We start from the raw sequence: 24,021 nt of genomic DNA, 5'->3' as shown, positions 1-24,021 counted from the left end.
ATATTACTGTATACACATAGAAATTAGATTTGGATATATAACCATTGCTGTATACAACAGATTTCTGTAACACCAAACAGTACTTACCTGGCATGGTTTTGAGCCCTGCTAGTGTTCACCATCAACTGAATGTGAAAGAACTTTGTGTGACCAACCTGCTACCCCTGTACTACATTATCATAAGAATCTATTTTAAAAGAGAAACCTAGTAGATGAAAAAAAATTTCCTGTATAATACATTTGCATTCTCCTTTACAGATAGCAGTAGATACATTAGAACAGCCCTACCACATGCCCAATCCCCTACAACTGTTCAAGCTATCTGCTTGGTTTAGGAGGAACCAAGAAGCAATAGAACGTATCTGGCCCATTCAGCAGTTGGAAAGCAGTGTGTTCAACTTCTGGCTACCTAGTAGTGGATCAGAATCAGTATTGTATATACCAGCTCTGCTCCAGCCTAGCCACAGCATCTGCTGCCTTTTGTCCAGATATTAGGCCAAAATAAGGCAGGTTTGAAAAAGGGCAAGACTTGGAGTACAGAGATGAAGCTGAATGGGTAGCATTGTGGCTAGAAGTTAGTTTTCTCAGTGACCGACAAGCCTCCTGCCCTTCTTCAAGATAGGCAATATCTTTCTTTAAGAAGTGTATGGAAACCAGGAACACTGCAGTGGATGATGGGGGATGCTTATAAATAAGGTTCTAATAGCCTATTCCCTGGTGGTGCAGTAACACTGCAGACCTGAGCAGTGCCAGCATAGTCAAGCATTTCCTTTCTTCCTCCAGTTTTCTCAGTTGTGTCAGTCTGCAAGACGATGCAGCTAACAAGATTGCGGAACTGGTCTGGAGTAAAAACAATACTAAAACAATCATTCATTTTAGCTTGGATTGAGTTTGCCAAATAGTCACAATACCTATGCCAGCACAACTAAGGTGGCAGCATGAGAAAACAAACAGTGAGAAGGAAGCTGGCACTGCTGCCAGAAGAAATACTTGTCTAACTAGGATATCATTTGAGTTGTAGACCTTTGCACTACAGACTCTTTCCATTCCTCCACCACAAACTGAATCTTCAGTCAAATACTCAAGTCTCCTGTATTACAGGGTAAAATACAGTAATCATCCATAGTGCAGAAATACCCGCAAAAACTCAAAAGCCTAATGTAGACAAACCTGGAAGGAATGGAAATACTGCAAGAACAGCTAGCCAAAACAGAGTGAAATACAGACACTGTAAGATGAACTAAGACATGTAAATTGCAAATCATTTGGGAAGATAAAAATTGGACATGGATAGAAGGGGAGAGTCAAACAGGAAAAGAGCAAGCAACAAATACTAACACAGTAACGCAATTTAATAAACTACTTTAGTGATGTCTCGGCTGAATGTGCTTCAGCCCTTCTCCTTCTAAAAAGCTCAAATTAGGGAACTGGTTGGAATACAGAGTCTTCCAACCCTGCACCCATGCCTTCTACCTGTGAAACATAAGATTCTGCAGGTGAGCAGGAAAGCTGATGGATTTGCTCTGGTCTTTTTCCCTGATGTAGGGATGGGACACAGCCAAGGCATGCCCCTTGACTTCAAACCTTTTCGGGATATATCTATTAAGTTAGATATATCCTTATCCTTAGCTAATGATGTTCTTTTTTTTCTTCAGCTTTTTGAGTTCTTATTCTGTCAACATTGAAGAAGCTGACATTGTAGGGTGGTACTACATAAAAAAAGGGAGAAAAAGACATTTGAATGATGAACGGGCTGAGAGAGCCCTGGACACTGTATCTTTATTTGTCAAAGACTTCTAACCGTGCTGCTCTCTAGCTCCAGAAATAAGGACAAAGCTGACAGCTAAAAGTTTTAATGCTATCTCTATCCAATTTATGTTTTAGTCAGCTAGTCTTACAAAATTGGAAGAAAACAAACCTGTATAAGAATCAAGGTGCAATGCATGTCTGGCACTAACCTGGTTTGAGATTTCTGGTTGTTATTTCCATACCAACAATGCCATCTTTACGTCTCACAACTACTATTCAAGAATCAAGGCTAAGCTTTAAGGGCTAGAAGTTTAAAAGACGGTGTAATGGATGCAAGCTGGGCACCTCTGGGCTTCGAATGCAGACCATGGAGCAGAATTGCACTTCACTGAAAGCCATCTTTAAGGGCTCCCACAAGGTTTCCAAATGTCTGTTTTCTAAAATACCCAACCCTTCCCTACCCCCTCAATCTGCTAAATGCAGTGCATTCATTTCTCTTTCAAATATGCTTGTTACAATTCTGCTTCAACCACGACTTCTGAAAACAGAAAAACTATTTACTTGTAACTGCTGATCAAGATGCGGTGGCAGTGTTTACTTTCAGGGTGCACTTGAGACCAAAGAAATTCCATCTCAGCAACACCCACCTACTTGCATGCCACACCTGAGGCTCTGAACAAGGCAGAGCATGCCCTGCATCCTCTCCAACCCCAAAGCCCTCAAAATCCCTCTCTGTGAATATGCACGTAGACAACACATCCGAGTGAAGACACACCAAGATAAACAGAGAAGATAAACAACCTTTCTTTCTCTGGCAAACACGTGGCATTTCACAGTAGGAGACCACTATTTGCACATTCATAAAAGCATTTTTTTTTGCAGGGGGGGGCGGGGGGGTGGCAAGGGGGAAGTGAAACATATCTTTAGTATTACACCAAGGAAAAAAAGGATAAAGGGAAGCATCCAAGAAAGCATTTCCAAGAATTGAAAAACTGCCCTTGAATCCTTTGCAGAATACAGACTCATCCCTCAAAGGAAACAGCTGTCTTTGAAGGACTAAATCCATCCAGAATAAACAGAGGTCCACAGCCAGAAGTTCTCCTCAAAATAAAGCCTACATATAGCCACACTGTTGTCATGATTAAAGATATTTCAAGTCAAATAGCAAGGAAATCATACCTTTAGTCTAGCCACTTAAAGAAACTCTTACAGAAAGCTAAGTTCTGTTCATATGAGCTTAACAAAATGAGGTTTTTAATGAAAAGGGTTTCCCCTCATGATCAAGGATTTGTGTATAATGTATACTGCTAAAGCACTGTTTCCACTCTTAGGAAATCATAAAAGTTTTTGGTTTTGTTTTTTTTTTTAAAGGAAAAGGGCTTTTCCTCACTTCTTTGACTGTCAAACACATCCTTTCCATTGACAAAGGCAAACTTGACTTTGTTAGAAACAGAAGATGTTATAAATCAGGAAAGAAAACGCCACCCTTACTTTCCCTTGGTATTAGTACATTCCACAAAGTCGTCCACTTTACCAGCAGAAATACCTTTAATTGGCTCTTCTGGAGATTTCAGGCCAAGTCTGACTTCCTTTGAATACTGGAGAGGTTCCTCGGCTATCATCCCAGAAGCTGTGCTAACAAGGGAGTAGTCTTGAAAAACCTTTTTTTCTTTTCCTTTTATTTGCAGAGCTGTCCTAAAGACATCCACCTCTGAATATTCTCAAAGAGCTCCTTGGAAACAAGCCAAAGGCCAAACCCAGCACCAGTCTCCTTTTCAGTTTGTAATTCAGAAGAAATGGAAGCTCTATGGCAGACCATTTCCTCCACAAAAGGAGGGGAGGTTAAAACTAAGGCATAAAAACCTTAAAGGCTATTTTAATCTTATTCGGCTTGGTCAAACAGCAGTCATTCCAATGGAATGTAGGTTTGTACTCCAACAACAGTTTACTGTTTCTGAAATAAATGTCAGGACACAGTAATATATCAGTGCTAGATCTTCACTACGGAGCACCTGCACATTCAACAGTTATTGTCCCAGTTTAACAAAATTAAAAAAGAACCACAGTTGTTAAAAGAACTAAGTTTAACAGCAACCCATCCCATTCTTCTTTATTAGGAAAGGAGAACAATACAAAAATCGCAATACTTTTACAAAAAGACAGCTAATTAAATGTGCATGTAAGAAAAGTAAAAATTAATGCAAGCCTCAAGTAACTGCTATTTGCCTGTTCTTTTGACCCCGCTTTTATAAAAAATGACACATTTTTGCTTAGAACAAGGATATGTAACTCTGCAAATTGAACTCAGCACTGAATTTCTTACAGGGACTGTAACTTTTGGATCCTTAAAGCCCATAACCACAGGTATTTCTGAGCTGGAGAAACCAGAGATGTAATCTCTGCTTTTGTTTTTCAAGTTTCTACATACTTCTTTGGAAAGTAACCTCAATTTCAAGTACCATATAAAGAACCCTAGACATTCGTCCACAGTAGAGGCTTGCAAGGTTAAAAATACACTGAGACAGTTTTTCTTCCCTTGTACCAAGTAATACACTTTATGAAATGAATCAATCACATTAGATATATATCAAACCACTACACTTAAGCCAGGGAGCAAAGATGTTTCAAGCGGCACCCAAAAAACTCTATTCCATGTAAAATAAGTGTATGCTATTGATGATTCCCGATGTTGTACCTCTAATCTGTCCGCTCACCAAGGTATCCCTAAACACACATATGAACTTACTAAATTGACAGAGAGACAGATTTTCTGATCATCACCAGTGAAAATCCTTGAATTTCATAGGTCAATGATCACTGTCACAAGATCTACTCCACGTAGGAATGCTGTTAGGTCTTTTCATACGCAGCCATGCTAGAAAATAAACAGTAGCAAAGGAGAGAAAACATTCAAAACTCTTTAGTCTTTTTTACTTTGTTTTCTCTTGCACAAAGGAAACTTAATAGTGGGCAGAAGGACTGAAATCGTGTCTTTATAGCAGAACTTGAAGTATTGTGCAGAGAATACAAATGTTGGAAGGAATGAGCAGATGGGAACCTGCTTCTACAGTAAGAACCTCACAGAAGAAAACAACCCCGCACACCACCTACCACCATGCAAGATTCTGCTCTTGGACGATAATTAAAAAACAAGTAAACCACAAAGTTTTAAAAGTCATGTTTAAAAGACATGTTAAATTGAGCTTTTCAGTTTAAATACCGCAACACCTCAAAATTGAAAGAATAAGTGTAGCAAATGGTAGGTAAAGGTCTCGGCATTAGACAGAATGTATGCTTCAGAATAAACACTGGTTTTTCATGCATACATAACATTTCCACATACCTCTAAGATTACAGATACTTAAAGTTACTCTTAAAAAAATCCCAACCTTCATTTTTTTGCATAGACTAACTGAAGGACAACACTGTACAAATACAAGCAGCGGGTGACTACCGGGCGGGGGAAGGGAAACAAAGGGACTTACAGGGGGAGAAAGGACTCTTCAGCTCAATTTCCCCACACTGTGAGGGAATGAGTTTCCAAACAAGACTTTTTTTTTTCTTAAAAAGTCATGTACACATTATATTTAAACATTTTAAACATGTAAATATACACATCTTACATCTAAACATGTAAAAAAAAAAATTTTTTAAAAAAAAAAAAAAAAAAAAAACAAAAAACATGAGAAGTGTCATTTAATATCACCTTCATCCCAGGCCTCATCCCTGCCATCCTGCCATGAGGTGTCACACAGGCTTTCGGGGAGTATAAAGCGGTAAAAGTCAACTGACATCCATCAGTAGTGGTATCTAGACTGATAACCACTGTTCTAAATTTGAAGTTTCTATTCCGCAAAAATGGGAAGAGTTCTCATTTCTTTAAGATAATACACAATCATACATTAGTTTTTTTTGTTCTCAAGGAAAGTTGGTACCACTTAAAGCTTCTTCTGAAGTTACTCACAAAATACAACAGGTAAAGATTCTTTTAAAATAAACAGAAAAACTTCCGTGTTTGTTTGCTTCCAGGCTTTTACCTCCCTTTTGTTGAGCATGAAGTTAACACCTAACCTAAAGATGGCATGAGAACGCTAAAAACACTTACTCGGACATCAGTAGCATCTCCGTGCCGGATAATGCTGGCCCACGTTGTCGGTTCACTGCTATTTTCAAAGTAGTGAAAAACCTTTAAGACTCGTTCCATGGCCCCTGGGGAACGCTCCATCCCAGTACTGAGGTGCGTCTTTGCACTTGAACTTGGTGTATGATTCAAGTTTGGATCAAGGTAAGCTGCTGCCATGGTTTTGCTAGATGCTAGGTATCTGTCATATTCTAGGAAAGGGAAACAAAAAATAAATTAATTTTATTTATACCTGAATCTTACACCGATTCATACAAAGCATTTACCAGAAATCCATGAAGACTCATTTTTAAAGGACAATTAGTTGCCTTTTTTGGAGTCCCCTCCTAAAATAGTTATACCATCTACAACATAAAAAACCTCCCCAGATGACTACCAGAGAAACTGCAAGCCCCTTGGAGCAAGTGATCCAAATTTGAACACCACAATCATTAACAAAAGTGATATCTTTGGCAAGACTTCTTCCTTTAGTTTCTCAATGACTTAACAGAGGCCCCCACCAAAGCTTTCAAGACCAAATAGCACCTTCCAGTTTTAACAGGAGTTCCCATTTCTAAAATCTCCCAAGTCTGGTCCTGCAACAAGCCTGTAAAGATCAGCATAGGGAAACCCTGACAGGCAAGTCACCAAACTGGAGGCTTTCCACTAAGAAGCCACACACTAACACCAGGCTCTCCTGTTTAATGCTAAGACATTGTCACATCACTTGTTTTGTGCTATTTTGGGAACCAGTGCAACTCAAAACCATCCAGAGCTAAATTCATCACTCACTGAGGAATCATTAAGAACACCACTGTCCCTCCTCTCATCAACTACTAAATAAGTGGCTAAGTTTTATCATCAACTAGCCAGGTTTCCAAGTGATTTCCAAGTCTGGTGGCAAAAGGCATGGACCATGGTATGAGTCTGCATCTCAAAGGAAAAAGAAAAAAATTGCCTCTTGGCTACTGCTGCAAATTAGTCAGCCACAAGCAGATGGTGTCTGAGAAATCAATGCGGTACAAGAGAAAAAGAGCAAACAATACCTCCTCCCTCGCCTGACAGTCTCAAGCATCATTCCAGTCTGCTGGCTGGAAAGAGCAAAGAACTGCAGGGCTTTGCTCCAGGGCTTAGGCAAGTGCACCGAGATTTCTGCACCTCCTCCTCACAGCGAGCAGCCAGTGGAGAGGCAGTTTTGGAAAACTGGAGATGTTAAAAATAAAATAAACTTGATCTTTTTGGCATAGTACTCTGAACGCCTTCCTGGTAGTAAAGCTGGCCTGCGAAAGGGGGCTGGAGGAGAGCGAAACTGCTTCAGTACTGCTACTGAACGCCTAAGCCTTAGTTTACTTCACTGCGAGGCAGAGAGAGACCCACGCTTCCAGCTGAGATCCCCTAATGCCTGGCTGCCCCTCAACAGAGCTTCAGCCACCAACCTGCCACCCGCCATGGTGCTCTGCTGACCCCCCTGACAATCAGTTCAGGAAACTCTATGGGGGGAGGAAAAGGAAAAAAAAAGTGATTTGGTTTTTAGGGTTGGCTTAGTTCTATACCACAGCTGCCTGAAGTAGCTCACCATAGACGTTAGACAAGGACAGAGGAAGAAAAGCAGAAGCAGCCGGTGGTCAGGGGCAGGAGGGGAGACCGTATCCCCTCCAGCAGCAGCTAGCCATTACACCAGTTCACCAGTAATGTCAAACCACACCATGAGCTCAGCGAACAGGAATCCACTACCGGCAATATCAAGGCTTGAAATCTTCAGACTGTAGATAACGACATTTGCTAGAGGCTAAAACAGGACTTGAAGTCTAACACAACGATCTTAAGAGTCTACCTAATTCAGACCCACAAAATAAAGAGCAAACAAACAGCCCATCTGTGCAGTATGTCTTTACCTCTTGAATAAATGGTTGAATTGCATTCATCCATCAGAACTTTAAGAACTTAAAATTGGCAATACTGGGTCAGACAAAAGACCTCCAATGTCCTGCCCTCCAGGAAGATGGTAAGAGCGGGCCAAGGAGATACTTCTCCCCAACATTCTCCCAGTGCCTAATCCTTGAGGGACTTCCCCCACCCGCCAAGTGCTAGCTTAGTTTCGTATCTCTGTTGACTCTGTCTGCAAACTCAAGAAATCATTACAGCTTTTGTACCTTGCTTTATTGTTGTCTTTTCTGACAATCGATACAAATGTACTAAGCCAACCTTATGCCCTCCTAACCACCCTACACTAATGGATACAGATCCAAAAAATGCCAGGAACCCCTCCACAACATTACTCTTGACTTATCCTCACCGAAGGAGCTGTTTTCATATAAATCTTGACTTGAAAGCTGAAGCAGGTATAAAAGTCTCCCCTGTGGCAGACTAATACCACGACAACATGACCGTACATGCTCCTAACTGCAGGGCTCCTCTCCTGTAAGGTTAAAATAGCCATCGTGAAACTCCAAATGTTCGCAGGGTGAGGAGTTTCATTAGGACAATTCGTACAGATGAAGCCCTTCAATAGTGCAACTGCTAGGAATGAAATGGCAGTTTTCAGGCTCAGACTTGGGCCACTTTTAACCCTTCTGCGTTATCTTCTGCCTCTTTCAGAACAACCTACTCTACCTCAAAGGCACTAGTAAAAATGCTAAGCTTTATTTCAAGCTTACGCACACAAATAGCAGGAAAATTTGCTACAAACCAAAGAAAGATGAGTAATTTTTTAGTAATGTAGAACTAAAAGAAAGCCTGCTTTAATATTAATTTGCATATAATTTTAACATACACATTCACCAGGTTTTATTTAGCAGAAAAAGAAAGGGGAGAAAAGCTACAGGAAAATGTAGAAACAAGCACTCAGATGATGTCTGACCACAGACTTAATACGGACAATCTAAGACCCTTGGGAGCAGCAAACAGAAGAGCAATGGAAGACATCAGTTCCTATACACAGAAGTGCTCTTAGGCAGCGTGATTTTGGGCAAAACATTATTACAATTTTTTCATATTCATCACATTGAAGGGAAAATGTGAAATCAAACATTGGACTGACCATACAAGGTACAGGCTATTGTCAGTTTTCACAAGGTTTTATGGATCAGAGGTTTTTAAAGGTAAAACAATCTTCTATGCAAAATTAGAAAAGCAGTTTTCCTTCAAAATTTGATCATCTTTGGGTTCGTTACAACTTCTTTACAAAACCCAATGCTTACTTTATGAGGTACCAAAAGAGCAATAAATTTAATAGCTCAAGTTATAGAAACACATGCTCTATCTCTGGTTATGGACCTATTAACATTCCCACTAAAACCAGCCCTTGGGTTTGAGTTTATAATGTGACTGTAAAACTCTGCCCCAGGACAAAACTTTGTAAAACATAGTGCTCTTGATGCAAGGGTAGTTAAGCAACTATTTTAACAAGATCTGCTTGGTTGTTTAAGATACAAAGAAAGCCAAGATTACAAGACTAGGATGCTTACTTGGGTTCTTCTAAATTAAAACCAGATTGGTTTGTAGTCCTGCCATTACAGATCTCAGTTTAAAAGAGCAGCTCTAGTCCTTTTGGTATTAAACAGACAAGTAGTATGCTATTATGGAGCAGAAACAAGTTACAGTCAACTAAAAGAGGACAGGATTTAGACTAGATATAAGGAAGAAATTTTTTATGATGAGGGTGGTAAGACACTGGAGCAGGTTGCCCAGATACAGTTTAGATGGCCCATCGTTGGCAGTGTTCAAGGGCAGGCTGGACGGGACTTTAAGCAACCTGATCTAGTGAAAGATGTCCCTGAAGACTAATGATCTAAAATCAAGTCTGTTCAAACTTGTTTGTACCTGAAGCTGTGTGCCAGCTATCCCTTTGAGCTGAGAGTAAAGACTATTGTTCTCCAAATGCTCACACTTTACAAAAAACACATTTCTCAGTACTGTAAAGACTTATTCTAAGCTCGGGGAGCAGAGTGGAGTAAGCCAAACATGGCCTGCTGATATTTAGTGGCTCTGCTAAGGTATTACATTTGTACCAAACTATGATGCATGTTATTTTTCAGACGATATGCTCTACTGTGGTGGAGTACTTGAGGTTTAGGAAAGTATATGGGAGACAGATAAATGACATTAGAAGATAAAGCTTTTTTTAAAAAAAAAAACACAAACCCAAAAACCAAAACAAAACCCAACAACAATACACTTCACAGCTTCTCAAGTAAATTACAAGTAAGGACTGTTGACCTTTTTTGTGCTCCTTTCTGTCTTTGTACAACTTGAGTTTGAATATCTGCCATTTTCATCACTTAGGTACCAGTTACATTAGTATAATAAAAGTTATTTTCTCAAAAAAACCCACAAAATAATGAGATATCTAATTGAATCCTTCTAGAATTCTGTTTGCAAGTCATTTGCTGCTCAACGTGACTCCTGCTGACACATCTTATGAGCACTGCATATTCCCCATATTTGCTACTTACATCAGGAACAAAGTCAGTATTGACTTTTAGTGGTACAAACAATCAAAGTTCAAAGTCACGTTTCACTTCCAGCTCCGAGTACTTAGAAACTAAATCACTTCCACTATGAGTCAAAAAATAATAAAATATTTAAATCAATTAACTAAAAATTGATTAGTAAACTGATAGAAAAGTTAAAGTAGTCTCATAAGGGAAATCTTTTCAATGAAAATAATGTGTTCAACATTAGCAGTTTGATAATATATTAAAAATAAATAAATTTAAAAAAAAAAAAAAAAACCCACCAAAAACTGTTCCTCATACTAGCATTGGCAGATGGCCATCAACACAGTGTTAACAAGTCCATGTGACAAGGAAGTAAGCTGTAATTATTCACACTGTGACTTCATGTTGTCCTTTGTAGGTATGATGAAGTTTTAAAATGTTGCCCAACCTCCATATTCTGACCCCTATCTCAGGATTGAAGGAATCGCCATCTATGAAATAATGCCCCTTTCAGGTTGCAATTCCACAGAATAACTTGGTCCATCTCAATTCAAACCTGTAAAAGTCTATATAAATCTATTTTAAAGTATAGAAATCTATTAAAAATACAATAAAAATTCAGAGTTCACTTCTTTCTCTGGTCCTGGTGTAAAAATTCTACGAGACTTAAAATACTTCAAAATATTGATGTTATTAAAAGAAATAAAAGCCTTTAGGTTACTTGCATCCTCAATAAACAATGCAGCTTTACCAGAGTGACTGGCTGGAAAGCAGCTTTGCAGAGAAAAACCTGGAGGTCTTGGTGGACAACAAGCCAACCATGAGCCAGCAACATGCCCTTGCAGCAAAGAAGGCCACCAGCCTCCTGGGCTGTGTTAGGTCAAGGGAGGTGATCCTTCCCTTTACTCAGCACTGGTGAGGGGCATCGGGAGCGCTGGGCCCAGTGCTGGGCTCCCCAATGCAAGAGAGACATGGACATAATGGAGAGAGTCCAGCAAAGGGCCACAAAGAAAATTCAGGGACTTGAGCATCTGTCACATGAGGAGAGGCTGGGAGAGCTGGGATGGTTTGGCCTGGAGAAGGGAAGGCTCAGGGGAATCTTACCAATGCGTATAAATATCTGTTGGGGAAGAGTAAAGCTAGAGCCAGACTCTTCCCAGTGGTGCCCTGTGAGGATACGAGGCAACAGGCACAAAGTGACAAATAGGAATTCCCATTTAAATATAAGAGAAAGCTTTTGCGCTACTCAGGTAGGTGAACACTGCAACAGGCTGCCCAGAGAGGTTGTGGAGTCTCCATCTACGGAGATATTCAAAACACGACTGGACACAGACCTGAACAACCTGGTGTAGTTGACTCTGCTCTGAGCAACGGGGTTGGACACAATTATCTCCACAAATCCCTTCCAACCTCAGGGATTTTGTGATTTGGTGACTAAGAATTTCTTCCACACTCTAAATTCCTTAGAATTATCCATAATGCATCTCACATCAGACAGTAAACATCTCATGAGTTTCAAGTTCAATCCATTTTCACAGTTTGTATTAAATCCTACTCATAGCTCACCTTGCAAATATTAACTTGTCTATTTCAACTTCACAGAAAGTAAGGATGTTAAGTACGATTTTAACTATGTTCCCCGTGACAAAGCTTGTATTTTCAGGAGTCTGTGTTAAGAATCAGCACATTGCTGACTTTTGGTATGCCATCTCCTGATATATATATATAGAGAGAGAGAGAGATAGACACACACATATATTTATCGTTAAGATCCAGTCCCAATGCTTGCTGTTGGACATACAATGCACGACTCGCTAAAATCGTTCTTAGCAGCACTTGAAGGACACATTTCTTCTAAGAAAACAGTCCTAGTGCATTCAACTACATGTTGATGGTCATGTGGCGTGGAGTGCCTGGTTATGGCAACAGTCCCGTTCCCAGAAGAATGAAGGGTGGAAAAAGCAAAGTGGTCAAAGCAGCACGCCCAGAACACACATATGCCACAGGAAAGAAGCAGCAAGCACACTAGGTGTGCAACAATTTTTTTTTGCATTTACCTGATGTTAACATCTTGTTTCACATTTAAGGATGCAGATTTAAGAATGAAACTTTGAGAAAACCATTAGGTTTGTGATTTCAAATTAGGGACAAACATAGAAAGAGAGGAGAAAGGGTATTTTTTTTTTTCTATTATCATCACTTTTGCCTTCAGAAACAGTCAATAATTTCAGCTATTTCTGTAAGTCACATTGAAAAGTCTCTGTTTTTTTCCTACTGAGTTTATTTTTCTTGTTCTCATTCTTTTCAGCTAATACTGATTTTCAAAAGCAAAAGAAAAAAAGCAGTAATCCTTTGTTCCACCTTAGACAACTTTCAGCTATATTCACTCTTCTTGGTAATACTTGCCACGGCTACATCCAAGAATTCATCTATTTCTCTTGCTGCCGCCTCTCTGATCCCCCCCCGGTCACTGCTTTCTCCCCCCTTCTTCAGATATATAGGTATTTTTAAGTACATTAATTGCAGTCAAAAGCATTTATGAAGGCCCACCAAGTCAAAGTATAAAGCAGCCTGGCCAGCCACAATAAAACAATTTTTAAAATGAGTTGTTAATATCTATTTTAGTCTAAACTGACACACCAAATATTTCACTATATCGATATGAAATGGAAGAACAGCCTGGTACTGGCAATTCCTCTGAACACGTTTTTTCCCCCCAGGGAATATTGCCTGAACAGCTAGTGACTCTATGTCTCAATACAGTTCAAAGCAGAAATGTATAGTTTTTCTGTCTTTGCAGAGTTAAGTATATTTTAGAAATACACTAGAAAATCAACATGAAAAGATAATACAGACCAAAGTCAAAACAAGTTTAGCAATGCAAGTTGCCAACATGAGAAAATTTATTTCAATTATATCAATGTTTCAGGAGATTAAACATTCAGAGGAGAATGAAGGAGGAATTCAGAGAGAGCATGAACTACCAGACCCATATGAACCAAAGCAATATGGTGCTCTGAGCAACCTGATCTAGTTGAAGACATCCCTGCTCATTGCAGGAGGGTTGGACTAGATGACCTTTAAAGATCCCTTCCAACCCAAACCATTCTATGATTCTATGACAATCTTTGGCCTGTTAAACAGCAAGCATATCTCAGCAGTAAGGGGGGAGGGGGAATCAATCAATAAATATACACATCGCCTAAACTAATTGAAACAAGGGCGTATTGGCATATTCCATGTACAGCTCCTATTGATGCAGGCTGTTTTAAGGACATGTAAGTAACTTTTTTTTTTTTTTAAAAAGTGTTACAGAAGCAGTAGCCTTTTACTCTGGTAGCACTGCACCTTGGGATGAAAAGATAGAGAAAAGTTTCAAAGAGTACTGACAACCAGCTGAACTATTTGTACTGTCAAGCAGCAATTCAAATCTACCAAGATGTCTTGCACCCTATCCATCCTGCAACATTCAAAATGGTACCCATCCTTCTGACTAAGAATCCCACAGGATTAAGTCCTGACATGCCTTAAATACTCAGTTTAACCCAATTTTATTGTAACATTGCATAATCTGCGCTATCAGCAATTCCCTTTGGAGTTGGCACCAATTTCTATTTTTAATATTAAAAAATTTAATAATGAGGAAGCATCAGTTGTGTTGGGAATACAAGAAAATCAATGTCTCTATATGCTTTAATTAGAACAAGCTATCCAGCTAGATACTTGCTTCATTTCTCAATAATACTCTGAACCTTCACTGTGGTCCCTTGGTATCACTGAAATCCAAGTAAACACTAATTTCCCCTTACATCTTCTGTTGCTGATCTTTTGAATTTCTCTAGCAAGTTTGTAGAGAACTATAGTGATGCAGCTTTCTTAAAAAAGACACCACAGAAGTGAGAAAGTAAAAATTCCCTATTTCCAAAAAAAAGTTAAAATTCTATTTTGAAGTTGCACCACTGGTTGGCAGCAGCCCTAATTATATGAATATCAAAACAAGAGGGTGCAGTAAGCCGTACAAATTCAAGTAATCTTTTTTAATACCACTTACTGAAATATTACTCTTTGGAAGCCCTACATAGCACAATGTCGTCTTCTAAACAGGTTTAGAAGAAGTAAATAGAAGCACTGAGTGTATACTGTCTTTCTAGAATATTAAAGGCAAAAAATAAATTAGAACTGGTGATAAAGCAAGTGTGCTTCTCAGAAATTAAGAACTAGAAATGTCTGAACTAGAGGCAGTTACGAAAAGCAAGGTATTCTGGCTATGCACTATCACAGCTTAACACATTTGGGTTTGGCTACCATTTGACTTCAAACCTGCCTTTCCTAGCTTTACTTTACTGAATGATTATATCACCCCAGCCCTATATTTCAAAACATTCAACTTTATAGGCTTTTAATTTTTGATCCCCTTTAATCTAGTTTTAACTGTGTTTGTGTTATCCCTGTTTTTCATGAAAACCAGAAGCACACATCAGATAAAAGACAATTAAGTGCTCAAGAGAAACAGAGCATGACAACAGTCACATTGTTGTGTTGCATGACAATGGCCTATTAAAGAAATCAATGACCTGTAAAAAGTTTTACTTAAACCTATTCTGGCTCAAGTGTTTTCCAAAGCCAGTAATTACAGACTCTGGTATATAGGTAGAAATGAAGAACAAAGTGATTCTTTTTCAAGTGACTGAATGGGAAGTTCAATGTAGGCCGACCATAATAATTCTCCTAATTACAAGCTTTTTGAGATGATGCTTCTGTGTATCTCCACAACCATACAAAAAACAAAAACAAAAAAATCAGTGATTTTCATAGTTGCAGTTGTTGGAACTGGGCATGTACCATGTGTCTCCTTGCACCCTCACATAAGATCCTGAAGAGCAGAGTAAGTTGTGACATTCCCTTGGATCCCCCTAGGAATCAAAGCTCTTGGCTCCTCAACAGCTCAAGACTCTATGCTGCGTTTGAGGACCAAAACACCAGCCACATCATCCTTCAGCTAGGCATTCGTTTCTCCTAAAGTCTCCATCTACTGCACCCAAAGACAGAAGAGTAAGCAGAATTAGCTTAATTAGTCAAAAAACAAAAGCAATACCTTCTCAAATTTGGCATTTAACAGTCAAGTCAAAGGCATAATGCCCGGTAAGAAATCAGTTGGTGGCTTCCAGGATTCATGTACCGACGTGATCATGAAATAGGCACAAGTCCAAGCCTCTAATATGATGACTAGTAAGTCTCAGTACTCTGGTGAAGTCAAGCTAGGAGCGAATAGACAGATCCTCTATGGTCCGCTTCAAGATTTTTGTTATTAAAAAACCCCAACTTGATATAGTCTTTAAAAGGCAATTTAAGACACTTAATCCACACAAAACAGTACATCAGGGCCCCCTCCAGACTTCGGGAGTCAATACCAATGATTCCATATTGCGTTGTGGCAGAGTAAGATTTATGGATTCTCTACCAGCACTTTCATTCTAGGTGGATCCTCTTGACATGCTGTGTAGGGCTGAATCTAAACCCAGGACCTCTGCCCTTTCACTCACTAGCTGGAATTCTCCCTTGGACATAGTCCCTGTCCCCATGTTCTCCCCACAAAACCATGGACTTCTATTCTGTGCATTGCGCATCTACTAGGAGGGGTATTCACTGACTTTGTTCTTTTTTCATACAGATGGAGTTTATGCTACTGACTCTTCTAGGTTTTTCCAGTGAATGCTCCATTAAGTCTTTGAATAGAACCATCAACACTGAAAAGCTCCGAAGACGGTATCGTCCAAGAAAACACCCCTGGCCCTCACCAAAGGCATTTTTCAGTCTTTTACCTCAAATCAGCTAACACAGGGCTACTGAACCTTCCTTGAGTTTAGATTAGAGAAAAGAAGCATGTTTAATATACTAGAAGTTCTGAGGTTCAACATTCACACTGCACAGAGAAATAAGGAATTCGCAGTTTTATGGGAAAGCTGTCACTTAAGTAACTTTATAAGGATATAAAGGGGGTTCAGAATGGGTGTTTCCTCAACAGTCAGTATATGGCGACAGAAGACAGACAACTGCTTACCAAACAACTGATTTTAGAAAAACTATTTTTGGTTGTTTTTTTTTTTTTTTTTAAATAACCATGTCCAATATGTCAGATCAGCCAAAGATTTAGCTTTGCATGAGACACAAGCCATTAAAAAGTTAAGGCTTGTGACTTGAACTGTAACAGCTGCAATTAGACCACTCTATTTCCAACTGAGTTGCTATTTCCCTAAGTTTTTAAACAAAGGAAAAAAAGCCATTCTTAAACTAGGTATTAACCAGCTGAAATATGTTTACTTTAGGGCTTCCTCCAACAAAGTTCTCTGAAAGAGAAACTTAATACTTTAAAGGATAAGATATTGGTCTATGGTACAAAAATTAATTGGAACCCGGAAGAGCTGGGTTCAATCCCCTACAGCAAGACAAGTTTTGTTACAATCAAGCTTCATAATTTTTGTCACTTCAAATTGTGGAAGAAATCATGCAGGAACATCTCAAGAATACTCGATCACAGTATATGTGGCACTGTTTTCCTCTCCCCTCTGCTATCCCATAATAGGGGGCATCCTGGGTTAAAACTATACCATGCTTTTCAATGCATGGGCAATAAACACAACACAGTTGTAGCCACAACAAGTTTCAGACTCTTCCATTAAAATAATTATGTTGTTTCATCTAGCCCATCTCATCCTACCTGAACAAATCCAGATATTTATTAGTTACTGACAGTTACCTAATTTCAAACAACTTGGAATGGGGTCAGAAATATCAGGTAATTAAAATGCTGCCCATTTTGAAAAAACACAGTAGTAAAATTCAGTCTTCACACATTCTTTGACAGCCCATCAGCTAACTAATGAGCACAAACATAATGACAGATCTATCAGCACTCACTTCGGTCCAAAACCACCAGCGTGTGCTGTCCCTCATCATTGCAAGGGTATCAAAGGACACGTGGGATGACTGGTGTAACATCTTCATGGTTAATAACATGTGGGATGACTGGTGTAACATCTTCATGGTTAATAAGCTACGGAAAACCTGAAGAAATCAAGTAAGCAGGTTTCACTACCTCCACAAGAATTTATTGCATATTTTTACAATATACTTGATCACGGGTTGGCATTAAGAAGACTCATAAAGATGAAACTGTTACTTTATAGTGCATTTTTATTCTATTCAATTATTTCTCTGCAAACAATAAATCAATTCCCCACCACATCATAGTGATGAAATATGCAATTTGTGTACAACAATCTGACCATTTGCAGAAACAGCAGATGGTAATAAATTAAGTTGGTGTTACACAAACAAGACACCTACATAAGCCAACAATAGACACAGAGCTATCAGTCCAATCTTCCTTGAGTCCCTATTAGAACATACAGAAATATTAATTTGGGGGGGCTACTTAAACATGTGCAGTTTTTAAAACACTGAGTTGTACTTGGCCTGAAAATACAATCTCTTACAAGAGCATCCAGTAATTAAAACATCTTTGCACACGAGCTTCAGGAAGCAAAGAGTTCTTACGTATTTGCAATCTGTGCTCTTAATATGTTTAAATTTATTTTGCAGTAAGTACTTCATAGTAGCTAGAGACAAAATAGGAAAACAATCTCTTTTAACAAGGAGTATATGTGCTTTAACATGTATGAAAATACATACATTTCCACACAAAACCAGAATATTGTTGTGACAATACACCCTCCACACTACAAACAATTCATTTTTTTCCAAGCAGCAGTATTTTCACAGGTCGAAGGTACCTACTGTCACTCAAACCCCTATGCAAACTGGTACAGTAGCTAGCTTGAGGAAAAATGACACAAAGGGATAAAATATTATTAAGTATTCCAACCGAAGAATACAGTATTTCATTGCATTATTAATTTTAGCCTGAAATTGGGTCTTCAGGATCTTTTTAACTTGGAATAGGTTCTGTCAGTGCTTACTGAAGGCAAGGGGTGGGTGTCTAGTATCTTCAGCATCACACAATCCCTTGCCAGCAGAGAACTATAAGTTTATTCCATTTGAACCCCAAGGAGCAGCAGAGTAGAGAAATCAATGGAATTTCCATTGACAGTCTTGAGTACTGTCCAGAAAGTCCAGAGAAGTGCAACTAAAATGATTAAGGGGCAGAGCAGCAGCCATGTGAGGGGAACCTAAAAAAGTTGGGACTCCACCTGAGAACTTGATCAATATTTACAAAATCCATGATGATGCATAAACTGATGGATAAACTAATCCCCTAATTAGTTTCAGTCAAAAGATCTTTTCTAAACAGGAGGTAGCGGGCAGCAGACTGTGAAGGCAGACGGTAGCAGCAAATTCAGAAAGGTATGGGCAACAGGCACGTGAATGGACATTAAAAGACTCTCCAAAAGTCTGTAATGCAGTGGATGCTGAAGAAACACAAGGATGGACTGCAGACAACAGCCATGCTCACGTGGTCTCCTGAAAGAGTCACAAATAGGAGATGCTGTCAAAGAGAGTGTACCGCTGATGTGATACATTTTTTTACATTAAGAACATCCATAAAAGCTTAACCTTTTGCTTCTACTGTTGAAGCTGAAATATGACCCTTCAGGCTTCCAGAAAGTTCAGATGAAAATACAGATATACCACCTTTGCGAGCTTTCTCATGCCTTATGTTTTGTAGACTACATTTATCAAGCCAATAGCTGCCAGTGCAAGATGATGATTTCCAGGCTTGGAAAAGACTGACATCAAGTCAGAAAACTAAAAGAAGTCAAATAACATTTTGATGATTTTTCTTGCATAGAACAAATCAGAAAATTAAACAATCCTAGAAAAAAAGCACATCTATGAACGCATCAGAAAAGTCTACTCTGTATATTCTGATCCTTATAAGGGTTCATAAAAGCATGTTTAAAAAAAACCCCAAAATTAAAGATGGCCTATCACTCACACAATATTTTCAGATTTTTTTTTTAAAGTGTTAAATATTTTCTTGCACACAGTGCAAGTTCTCATGTATCGTTTGATGTTCAAATATCATTAAAGGAATTTAAGTCTCGTTTCTCAGATCTGCCTGTAAGAAGCTACAGAATTGATATATGATTATTTCTGAAGAATATATTTGTACAGAGGTTTGAGTTAATTTTTCAAAGGCAAGTAAGTTGTCACCACAGGCTGCTGAACTAACTTAATATAACCAATTTGTCCTTGCTGCTGCCAAAGCTGCGGCGCTTGCTACCCCCTTCATCCCTGCCAAGTGTTTCCTCATCCACTCCTCCTGACTATGCAGCCCTTGCTTCCCTTCTGTGGCCTCCTGCTGCTTCTTAAACAGTTTTTGAGCTGCTTTTACTTATTAAGACAGAAGAAATCACTCCAGGCTTCTTTTTTTTCTGGTTTTGGTGGGGGTTTGGTTTGGTTTTGTTTGGGGTTTTTTGGGGGGAGGTCCATTTAAATGAGGTGAAGTGGCTCAGAAAAGCTCTAAAAAGCTCTGGAGCCAGCACAAAGTAAACAGCAAAGCACATGGCCAGTAGTAGGGAGGAGGCTTCCCATTTTTGGCAGCTGCAAGCTGGTCTGTCGGCTCACTGCTGCTCTTGGACATCTTGGGCAGGGGGAATAAATACATCAGATGTACACCATCTTCCTCTGCACTCACAAAAGGGTAGGAGAAATGAGTGAGTTTTGTTTTGGTGAAATTGCTTTTTTCAGTACAGCTGCACAAATCATTTGCAGTCCAAATCTGACAGCTCTGAGCCTCCGATGCTAAAATATTAAATAGCATTTACTGATTTTCAATACCTGGGCAAGGGGAGGGCAGGGGGGGAGAGGGGAGAAGGAGGGAGGGCGGAGCACTGGTAGGAGAGGAAGAGGAAGTCTTCCATTGTAATGATTAAAAAAGGCAAAAATAATGTGGTTAAAATACCAATATTAAAAATTCAAGTCTCATTCTCAACTTTAACCTTATTTTTTTCCTCTTCCTTTAAAGCCATTTATCAACTATTAGCTCGTACCCAGATAAGTTTGACAAACTAAACGGGCAGATTTGAAAAAGAGACCAAGAATCTTTAACAGTAACGTATTGCAATGGCACAGAAAAAGTGTCAGAGTGGACAGAAGAAGGAACAAACATGAAGACAGAATAGGGAGGAGCTGCTGAGAAAAATGAGTAACACCTTCAAGGCAGAGTGACTGAATTTCTATGGTGTTCAGCAGCAGGTTCAAAAACCGGAGTCCAGCTTCCTGGACCTTCCAGTGCCTCACCTACCTCACCACAGAGGCATCTTGCTGATCTACAAAGCTCCTATGTACATCTCCGTAATAATAAAGATGAACAGTTCTTTAGGTTACTGACAGACCTATATAATCCCTACTCCTTACCCTGCATACTAAATAAAAAAAGAACGGAAACTGCAGAGGACTCATCTGTTCCATCTTACTAATGAAAAATAAAGTTTTTATAAAAATGGCTTTGCTGAACTTAAAAGTTTTGTTTCTATAACAGATGTAAAAAGATTGTATATAATAGACTAAATGTAAGACATCAGACATACATTAATTGCTTATCATTAATTTAAGATTATTCTTATTTTTCCGGAGCAATAGAAGCGATTTATCTTGTAGCGATTTCCCGGTTTGAAATGTTTGTAAACTGGACAATTATGGCTGCTACAGCATGCAGTGTTCTTCTGAGATACAACTATCTTCGTAAAAATAAAAATAATCAATCTGATGTTATGTTTAACAACATGCAACTTTGATGGTACTACAAGATGTATGCGAAAGAAGAACAAGGTACAGAAAGAATACCTGTGAAATACCAAACATATTCCCAAAAGTGTATGAGAACTTTGTATCTCTAGAAACTTTTACTATTAAAATTATTAAAATTTGATGCATCTCCTGACTTTGCGTTCAGATTAGATAGTGCATGAGCTGAAGGCCTTGAAGGCACAGTCTGAAAGAAAAAAAAGTCTAATTACCTAGTTTACTCAAAACAATTACAATTTCCCTTTTTTAAGGAGCAGGGTGTTTACTAACAGATTAGACAGTAGTTCTGGTACTAAAGCAGGTTTTACCATTTGACACATTCTAACCAATGAAATTCTTAATTCCAATAACTTGGACACAGGCAGAAGTTGATGAAATTCTTGGGGAATAGGATAGACGAGTAGGGCTTGTTTGCACCTGCTACAAGGCAGACTGTGATGAGCACCTGTAATTTGCACCAAAATTGACAAAGCACCTCATAGTTATCTATCACAGCACCATCTACAGATCTTCCATCAGGGATCAGAATTTAAAGAGGTGGTTAGAAGCACCACATTACCTGTTAAAAGTAACTTTTTGGCCAGAGACCATTTGAAGACATGATAGAACATGAAACTACAGTGAAGTGTAAAGGAAAAAGGTTAATTTGAAATATGCCTGGCACAGTCAATGGGAGCATAAGCACACCTAACCTCTAATTATTTCCCAGTATTTTGTAAATGTCAAAGTACGGTTTAAAGATGCTTAGCATTTGTCTGAAACATGATTCTATTACATTTTAATCAGCTGCAGAATATTTCACTGAGCAAGTGAAGTGAGTTTCATGGATTCAAAGAAGAAAAACTTATTTAAAATGCAGCTATATTCTTCTGTCAAAGACAATGCTAACTCAAAGGAATGATGGACACCGAAAAGAGGCAATGAGAGAAGCAAAGAGCAAAAAGCAGAGCTCGTCAGGCTTCAAGAACATTTTTGCTCCATCTGGACAATGAGGAACTGTCCTTGTGGGACGCAGTGTACATACTGCTCTGCCGCTGGACTTCGGTAGATGTAGTACCAACATTCCTTCTATACAAACGTAAAATTTGAGACATTAAGAGTTAATAAGATTTGCACTGAAGAAATAAGCTGCAGATTATTTTCACACTCCAGAAGGAAATGAGTTTACTCACTTTAAAGACCGAATAGAAGAATATTTCACTAAAATAACCGGGAGTACAGAGCAGCACACTTGATGAGACATTGTGGTTTACTCTACCCCTTCAGGTAAAAAAAAAACAAAAAACAAAAACCCACACCAAAACAAAACATCACCAAACAAAAAAACAAACAAAAAAAAAACAAACCACAAAACAAAAAAAAACCAAACCCACCCACAAAACATCACAATCCCCTAAAACACCCCCAAGCCATCATCTTTCACTTACTGTAAGAATACATATTTACAACGTTTTAAGATGAGCAAATTCTGATTCATTAATGTACAACACTAATTCCTTATTTAAGATGTCAGTTAATAAACAGACTTAAAACATCCCCGCTCCACTCTTATTGTGAAAAATGTATTTTTCACAGCAAAAACTTCAGCTGCAGAGACTGTTTCACTGCTATACTTCGCAGCAGAAGTGAGATACACATGAAAAGGGTGTTGGTGTAAGAAAAAAACCCTTCAGAAACAGATATTCGTCTGTTTCTTCACTGCAAAAGTGGCAGCACAGCCTTCCCCCATTTACTCACTTGTTTTAACTATCCCCTACCAAGCTCTTGCTAAAGATCAGAAAGCTGCATTTCTTTCAAGACTTCTTCTGAGAATATTTTTTTAAACTAGACAATTGAAGATTCTTCATTTTTTTAATCAAAAGAAACTTGCAGCTCAAACATTTCAGAGACAAAGACAACCGATGCCAAAACTATACAAAAACTTGTTTCAGTTTCTCTTTACTTCACACTTACGATGCACTAGATTATTTGTTAAAAACATTGCTTATCCATCTTCCCTTTCATATACCAATTCAGTTATTTTTACAGTATTTAAAATGAGGACTTAAGAAAACTTTTTTTTTTTTTTTTAATTTAAAAAAATATTTCACCGGTGTGTCTGCCTTCAACTGTTTTATTTTCTGTCACCTGCAAAATACTTGATATAAAAAAAAAAATTTTGAAATTAGAGTTGTTGCTTTTATCAACCAGATAAATGTCTAGAAAAAAGACCAAATACTTTACTTCTCATTTTCCAGATGCAAGACATACTTTTACAACTGGATTTGTTCTGTTCCTTTAATTTAAAAAAGACTGTATGTTACTGCACAGCATGTATTCCATTTTAAACTTACAGATTTACATTCCTTCTTTATTTTGCTTTATAAGGCATTTAACAATGGTATATACAAAGATAAGGTATTTACAAAGAAATCTTTTTGAAAGGGTTTGTCAATTCTTCCAGGACATCTTGCAGGAGAGGCTTAAATTCCTTGTCTGTTTGTTTTAATGCAACAAAATTAAGATTAGAGACAGATACAACAAATTACTTTAGAAATATTCCTAAGAACATGTTGTTTTGACAGAAAACTATGAACTTATAAATCAAGTTATTATAACATTTATATAATCTACTCTTACATGCTAAACAAAACAGTTCACAACAATAGAACTAACAGCATCTCCGTGGCCTGAAAGGAGTGAGAAGCAAAGGGAAAGAACACAAAGAAGTAGTAATCAAAGCCAGAAATAACAGTCCATCTAAAAATTCAGTGCCAAATTACACTGTACCACCAATGTCAAAGAAAACATATGCCATAATTAACAAATCGACAACCTGAACTGTTCAGGATCCACCCTTAATTTTGCAAAGCAATGACTATCCCTGTGGATTTCCAGGAAAACAGCAGATTCGAATATACAAGTATATTTATGTTCAGGCGATAAGCACTGGAATATGTACAC

The 24,021-nt window shown here is 38.4% G+C and overlaps 1 protein-coding gene across 6 annotated transcripts in view; it reads right to left on the bottom strand.

Moving 5' to 3' along the window:
• PTK2 (protein tyrosine kinase 2) overlaps positions 1-24,021 on the bottom strand; it is a 229,416-nt gene that overhangs the window by 134,377 nt on the left and 71,018 nt on the right. For all 6 annotated transcript variants that reach the window (XM_075141090.1, XM_075141088.1, XM_075141084.1 and 3 more), the window contains one exon: positions 5,855-6,081. In XM_075141090.1, the coding sequence (XP_074997191.1) occupies positions 5,855-6,049 (195 nt within the window). In that variant the 5' untranslated portion in view covers positions 6,050-6,081. The remainder of the gene's footprint in view (positions 1-5,854; positions 6,082-24,021) is intronic.

The sequence above is a fragment of the Calonectris borealis genome, chromosome 2 (assembly GCF_964195595.1).
Source record: "Calonectris borealis chromosome 2, bCalBor7.hap1.2, whole genome shotgun sequence".
Classification (NCBI taxonomy): Eukaryota; Metazoa; Chordata; class Aves; order Procellariiformes; family Procellariidae; genus Calonectris; species Calonectris borealis.
The sequence above is the reverse complement of the archived record's forward strand: the minus strand, read 5'-3'. Positions and strand labels throughout refer to the sequence as shown.